The sequence below is a fragment of the Alnus glutinosa genome, chromosome 13, assembly GCF_958979055.1.
Source record: "Alnus glutinosa chromosome 13, dhAlnGlut1.1, whole genome shotgun sequence".
Classification (NCBI taxonomy): domain Eukaryota; kingdom Viridiplantae; phylum Streptophyta; class Magnoliopsida; order Fagales; family Betulaceae; genus Alnus; species Alnus glutinosa.
Genome location: NC_084898.1, coordinates 5,295,097 through 5,301,866, shown reverse-complemented (window position 1 = coordinate 5,301,866; position 6,770 = coordinate 5,295,097). Strand labels below are relative to the sequence as shown.

The 6,770-nt window shown below is 35.5% G+C and overlaps 1 protein-coding gene across 3 annotated transcripts; it reads right to left on the bottom strand.

Moving 5' to 3' along the window:
• Positions 1–690: 690 nt before the first annotated feature.
• LOC133854716 (probable E3 ubiquitin-protein ligase RHB1A) lies at positions 691–5,881 on the bottom strand. Of its 3 annotated transcripts, none has more exons than XM_062290971.1 (5): positions 5,736–5,881; positions 4,397–4,544; positions 1,745–2,174; positions 1,490–1,599; positions 691–1,389 (listed from the first exon to the last, which is right to left on the bottom strand). In XM_062290971.1, the coding sequence occupies exons 2-5, from the start codon at positions 4,460–4,462 to the stop codon at positions 1,360–1,362; spliced, it is 636 nt and encodes a 211-aa protein (XP_062146955.1). In that variant the 5' UTR covers positions 4,463–4,544; positions 5,736–5,881; the 3' UTR covers positions 691–1,359. The 3 variants fall into 3 exon arrangements, with proteins under 3 accessions (XP_062146955.1, XP_062146956.1, XP_062146957.1); XM_062290972.1 differs by having other exon boundaries at positions 4,397–4,530; positions 5,736–5,880; XM_062290973.1 differs by lacking the exon at positions 5,736–5,881 and adding an exon at positions 3,528–3,664 and having other exon boundaries at positions 4,397–4,537.
• Between the last annotated feature and the right edge of the window lie 889 nt (positions 5,882–6,770).

Here is a 6,770-nt window from a genome sequence, read left to right as displayed (position 1 = left end):
TATAGATATTTTGCCTATATAAAGCTCCAATTATAACTTCAATTAGTTATTTTAAAAGTATAACATGAATGTGACTAGTGCTTTCCGACAAAAGAAACCCATGTGAGAATTACCTTGCCAGCTACTTTGACGACCAACCACTTGGACTCACTTTTTTGACTTCCCTTCCAAGTGGCTTAGAAACACATCTATGTCGTGATTTTATTGTGGTCTCGGTTGGTTCATGTCTAGTTGGGGTTAGCCTACCCGATGTACCAAAAAAACAAAGTTGTGGCAGCCCCACGTGGAACATGCCCTCCACGATGAAAGAAAGTAATAGACCAGCTCAAGAACTCACAAATCAAGTCACCAAATGGAAAGGATTCAGTCTATGGTTCGGATTAGATTTTATTGATCTAATAGTACATATGTTGCTAGCACCATAATGAATATGACACTATATACACCGTTAGATGCAACAAAACAAAATCTAAACCATTGTTGAAATGGAGAGGATCTTAAACCGTTGAGTTGAAGGACTAAAAGGCCACACTGTTCCAGGATAATATTTACCTGGAGGAGTCGTTCTTGCTTCAAAATGCAGTCAGTAGAGCAGCCATGCTTAAGAAAACATGAAAAGTATGCATTTGAAGTTACATTCCAAATACCATCAGTAACCTATTGGGGAAAAGTCCCAAACATTAAGCAAGCTTACGAAACAAAAGAGAACCTTTCAAAATGTTTTGTGCAAATCTGTCAATTGACCAACTTGTTCAAACTTCTAATGTCAAAATCAAACCATATACATATACATATATATATACATGAATAATCTGAAATCAAGCATGTCTATGTGTTTTATATTTCTCTACTTCCATTACACAGATTACTTCCCACTAGAAACAACCCAGTATCGGGACCAAAAAATGCAGGACCCGCAGAAAAGCTCTATAACTGAGAGAGAGACACTTCACCTAAGCTCTGTTCCGAATCTCTCTTTAGTAACGTGACTAGTATGGTAATCCCTTCATTTACTACGCAACTCAAGCAAATATATTGCTTATAAAAATTCATTTAAAAGAAAAAAAAGAAAAAAGGATAATGGACTTCAGTGATTCAATCATGCCAAACTATATTTACTTCTCTTTTCATTCTTTTTTTCCGCATTTAAAAGTAAATGAATGCACAAAGACGCTATGCTTTTGAAACGGGCCCGACACATTCAGAACCAAAACAACCAAACCACAGCCAATCTGTGGCTGCCACTTAACAATGGAGAGAGAGAGAGAGAGAGAGACAGAGACAGAGATGGGGAAAAAACGAAGATTCTTATGGCTATGTAACCTTTGCAAAGGAGTTGAGTTCAGTTTCTGATTGCTGCTAATCAATAGGAGGATTGAAAATCATCTCCTGCCATAAGAAAAACAGAGCCCTCTCAGTATTGAACATGGTAACGGATATCTCATTCCGTCCAATCACAAAATAAATAAAAGTTTTGATTTCGGCAGACCTTATCACACACAGGACAAGTGTCGCTTCTTTCCATCCACTCAAGAATACATGCAAGGTGAAAATGATGATCGCACTTTGTGGTCATTTTTGGATTTTCTGCGTCATACTCTGTAGGGAAGAAGAGAAAAATAATTATACACAAATTTTCTATTCAAAACACAATGATCTGAACATCACACCATCACTAGCAGAACAAAAGAGACCACAAACAAAATAGCCAAAGTCGCAGTAACGTGCACAGCAAGGATATCACCTTCCAAACATATGGGACAACCATCCTCTTCCACTGTTGCAGAAATTACAGGTTTCACTGACTTTGAAAGTTCAACTTCTGACCCTTTTACCAAGTCAAGTTCAAAATTGGTTTCCGCTATGCTTTCTGATTCCTTGAGATCTTCACCCTTAGCCAAATTTTCTTGGGTGTTGCCACCTACTGTTTCTTGAACAGAATCAGAATTTGTTGTTTGCACAGCTGCGTCACTCTTGCTGCAAATTTCTTGAGCCACAGGAGGTGTTTGAGGACGCCCTAAAACCACATCATATGGCATAGGTGCAGGAGGTGGTCTATAAGTGTCAGGTATTGATGTATCCAGATTTGTATCAACCAGGAGCCCTGTAGAGAGAGCAGGGGCACCTCCACGGTCAGATGATAGAGGCACATGCTCCTCTGAAGCTCTTGGGTACTGCAGAAAAGGTTAACTTAGCATGACCAAAAATATAGACCATGAGGGTCATGATGCAGCAAACAGCAGCAATATAAGATCATGCAAACATTTCAGAATAATCAAGCAGCAATGTCAAGTACTGCATAGAAGAGCTAATTCTGCCATGACAAACTCTCTGTTCTCAGGGGCCCTCAACAAAGTTTCATGGAGATTAAAGTCATAACTTTACAGTGTTACGTTAACTGATGTTACCACCAGGTACCCCTCCAACAAATTTGATATGTACTTTACAAGCAATGTGATAAAATATTTTAGTGACTTTTAATGATTAGAAAAAGACTAGTTCTAGCAGGAATTTACTGTACATCGAGTCCTACACAAACCTTCGAGACTGGGCTTTTATAAAACATAGGGAAAAGTACATTACTCCCCTCTCAAACTACAACCCCATTGTTAATGTCCCCCCAAACTACTAATTGTGTTAATCTCCCCCCTAAACTATCAAAACAATATCAATGTCCCCCTCAAGGCCAACAAAAAGACAAAAATTACCTTAAAAAATTTCAATAAGACAAAAATATCCTTATAAATTTGAGAAAAAAAAAACTAAAAAAAAAAAACAATAGAAAAAAAATAAAAATAAAAACAAAACTAATTGTTTTAAAAAACAAAATGATCGCGCCTTGGTTTTTCTTTTCTTTTTTTGTTTTTAATTTTTTTTTTTAATTAAAAAAAATCAGTTTTAAGAAAGAAAAAATTAAAAAAAACAAAAATTAGTTGTCTTGGTTTTTTATTATTTTTATTTTTTATAGTTATAGTTTTTTGTTATAATTTTGAGAATTTTTTAAATTTTATGAAGGGTATTTTTGTCATTGCAGGGGAGGACATTGACATTGCTTTGGTAGTTTGAATGGGGCATGTGTACTTTTTCCTAAAATATACCTTAGGTCTCGTTTGGTTTGCGGAATGAGTATTCCTTTCGAAAAGTGAATAGTTATTACCTTTTTTTATGAATAATAATACTTTTATTAAAAAAAGAATTCCTCGTACACGAAGAGTATACAAGTGAACCAAGAGAGCCAAAGTTCTAGCTGCAACTACAATCTATAAAACAAATCAGATCTACCAAATTCCTTGAAGGAAAATTAGGAACATGAACAATTGCTCAATCCAGAAGAGATCTCAAGAATGAGGATTTAAGAAGAATCACAATGGTCTCGCTATTCTCAAAGAGCCGAAGATTCCTTTCTCTAAAGAAGCTCCACATTAAGAGGACAGGAATAACTTTCCAGATAGCTTCTCTACAATGTCTACGCCCAAGAAATTTTCAACAATGGAGAAGCTGGTAACAGATGTCAACAGCGTACTCACAATGAAGGAGAAGATGATTAACAGTTTCCTCATCTTTCTTACAGAGGCAACACCGATTAATCAGTTGAAACCCCCGCCTTCCAAGATTGTCCACCATGAGGATTCTACCCCAAGCCGTAGCCGTTGAATAGTTATTACTGGGAATGAAACAGCGTGGAATAAAATAGTTATTCCTACTCCTTAGTTTGGTGACAACACATATACTTTAATTAGAATCAAATCAAAATTACTAAAAAACACCCACATTATTTCATTTATTTTTTTATTATTTATTTTTTTATTATTTATTTTTTTAAAAAAAAAATAAAAGAAAAAGAAAACTTCAAAACTGGTGGGTGGTCGGCCATGCACAAAAGAGTCGGGGGTCGCCTAAGCCACCCCAATAGGTGGTCGGCTAGCCACAGTATCACATAGGTTTCTAATTTTTTTTTAAAAAAAAAAATGAGAGAAAATAGAAAATAATGAGTAGTTTTTTCTGAAAAATTTAGTCTATGCCTCTCATTTTTTAGAGGAATAGGTATTCCTCTTCGTAAGTGAGTTATTATTCCAGTGGGAATAACTATCTGGGATAACTATTCCAAGTAATAGACCCCCACCAATAAAGGAATTTCAGGGGTTTATTCCACGAACCAAACAATGCCTTAGTAATCTTCCACTACAACCACAGAGTGAATGAGCTTGTAACTGAGGATTTAAGGGGTTTTATTTTTTCTTGACAGGTAGCTTGCAACTGAATATTTGAGTTAATTCCTATGTCTCATAAAAAAATAAAAATAAAAAATCTACAAGTAAAACAAGATTAATATGTAGACTCGAAAACAGGAGCAAAGTGGAGAGGAAGAGAATTGCTAAGAAAAGATTATACTGACATAATAATATGCTGGTGTAGCGTTCAGTTCAGCTCCTTTGGAGGAACAACAGCAGCAGCCTCCCATTTCCTTTAATTTATCTTGACTCCCCACCAAAAACCATCAGTATTTTCCATTTGGTGTAGCACATTTCCCTTTTAGTGACAAACTATAATAGATAAGAGACAAATAATTATAACTGCTAAATTTATACAGCTATAGAATCTCCAATATAACGCATGCACTTGTAGAAGACAAACTAAAAAATTGCAAGGAACACGAGCTCATGTGGAAACAAAAACGAAAAAGCAACAGTAAGGAGGCTTTATTATTGGAGACTAAGCAAAGATTAGAAGGCAGAAAAATAGCCAGTTTCATGGTATCTCCTACTCAATGATTACCACAAATAAAAAAAAAATCCATAGAAAAGCAATACACTACATAAGGACAATCCCGGCTAAGCTGGCCATTCCAAACACAAAGGGGTCCCATTGATCTTGGAAATCCATTTGTCTGTGTGCACATTCACAGCGTAACATATATAGCACAAGAATCAGAAAGAGAGATGAAGAATGATCAGGGCCCTATTACTCTTAACTCCCAGAATAGCTTATGTATTTGATAAACCACCATGCTTAATGGGTCTCTTCCGCTTCTCTCCTACTTCTATTTACTATACAGAAGAAGAAAAAAACACCAACAAACACGTTATTTAGCATATACCATTCAAAACGATCAAGTATTTATTAACCCTATCCATCATCTATAATACCACCCCCCTCATTCAGCTCAACTGCTACAGTCCAATATTACTTACTCTTCCAACACCACCATCTAAGTTTGTTGAAACAAAATTACGCACTCTCTCAGCCTTACCGATCCTATTCTTTCAATCACAAGAATCCCCAAAAAAAACTACACGATCCAATCTTCAACAATTCCTAAACCATCACTAAGCTCAAACTCACATACATATATTGATATATAAAACCACGCGGAAAAGCGCAGTGAAACCAGCACAGGAGCTGAGAATAAACAGACTTTTGGTATACCGGCAATGATCGATTGCAAGCACAAACCGATAAACCCTAAACAAATCATGAATAAATCCGAATATAGCTACTGAACACGAATACAAACAGCAAGGCAACCGACTGGAAAATCAAAAACAAAAAACAAAGAAAAAAAACCCAAAAATCACAATCAGAATCCAAAGCTTCGACTACAGAATCTCAACAAAACCCGGCATAGATTCTAAAAAAACGCGATTGAATAGAGCTTCGAGAGAGAGAGAGAGCAAGTGATCAATTCCGTTCCGGCGAGAGACCGCCCGGAGGAACTGTGGGAGTGGAAATTTTACCTTCGCGAGAGGGAATTGGAATTGGAATCGGAATTCAAAGGAATCGGTGGAGTCGGCTTTTGTTGAGCAATTTTGGAAGCGGTGGAAGATAGCGCCTAAAAAGAGACTTTTGGCTCTTCTTTTTGAGACCGTCAGAGACTTTCGTGTGTGTGCGAGAACGACTTTTACCGGAAAAAAGGAATAGGAAAATAAAAAAAAAAAAAAAAAAAAAATAGGATTATAATATTTAGGTCTCGTAGGCTTGGACTCAATTTTTTTTTTTCTTTTTTTTTTCTTTTTTTGTAAATGGCTTGGACTCAATTATTAATTGTTTAATCAAAATTTGTTTTGTTTAATTTTATTATTTGTTTGAGTTCGCGTAAATCACCGATTTAAATAATTTGTTCAAACTCAATTTATTTAGATAAATTCAAATTTATTCGCAAACTGTTCAATTTACAAGTAAATATTGTAATTGTTTACTTACAAAACAAATATATTATTGTTGGGAATAATTTCATTCAAACCGGCTCAAGGAAGAGATAGCAGGACTCTTAAGAAGTCATATCCCGAAATATAGACATTAAGCAACCGAGACAGCAACACTCTCGAAAAGTCCTATCTCAGGAGTGAGACACTAAGCAGCTATATCCCGATAACTCAAGTATCAATCATTTCAAGAAATCCAAATTATGACTTTACTCCAAGTTGAATTGAAGTAGGAGTCATAATCTGAATTTAAGTCTAGTTTGATCAGGAGTCCTATTCCCAGTAGAATTGGGATAGGACTTCTAGTCCAAATCTGATTCCGAATTTTTCAGATAAGATCATATGTCTAATAAATAATCAAAGTCCAAGTAAAACTCTGACAACACTCTTAGATCAAGGAGTAAGAAATCTAATTCAGCTTAACCTCTACATCTTTGCCTATAAGTAGGCCCATACCCCAGGTATAAACTCAGATTGATTATTTTGTGCATTGAGCATATTTTTTTCAATGCATAAAAATTAAATATACCAACAATTATCATTATTTATATATTTTTTTTTAAATCC

What these genes read in the sequence shown, in the direction of transcription:
- LOC133854716 (XM_062290971.1), bottom strand. Translation starts at nt 4,462, where the DNA reads ATGGGAGGCTGCTGCTGTTGTTCCTCCAAAGGAGCTGAACTGAACGCT. An exon ending in CTACACCAGCATATTATTAT is followed by an intron (nt 2,175 to 4,396) that starts GTCAGTATAATC and finishes CCTTTTCTGCAG; the next exon opens with TACCCAAGAGCTTCAGAGGA. An exon ending in TTGTCCCATATGTTTGGAAG is followed by an intron (nt 1,600 to 1,744) that starts GTGATATCCTTG and finishes TCTTCCCTACAG; the next exon opens with AGTATGACGCAGAAAATCCA.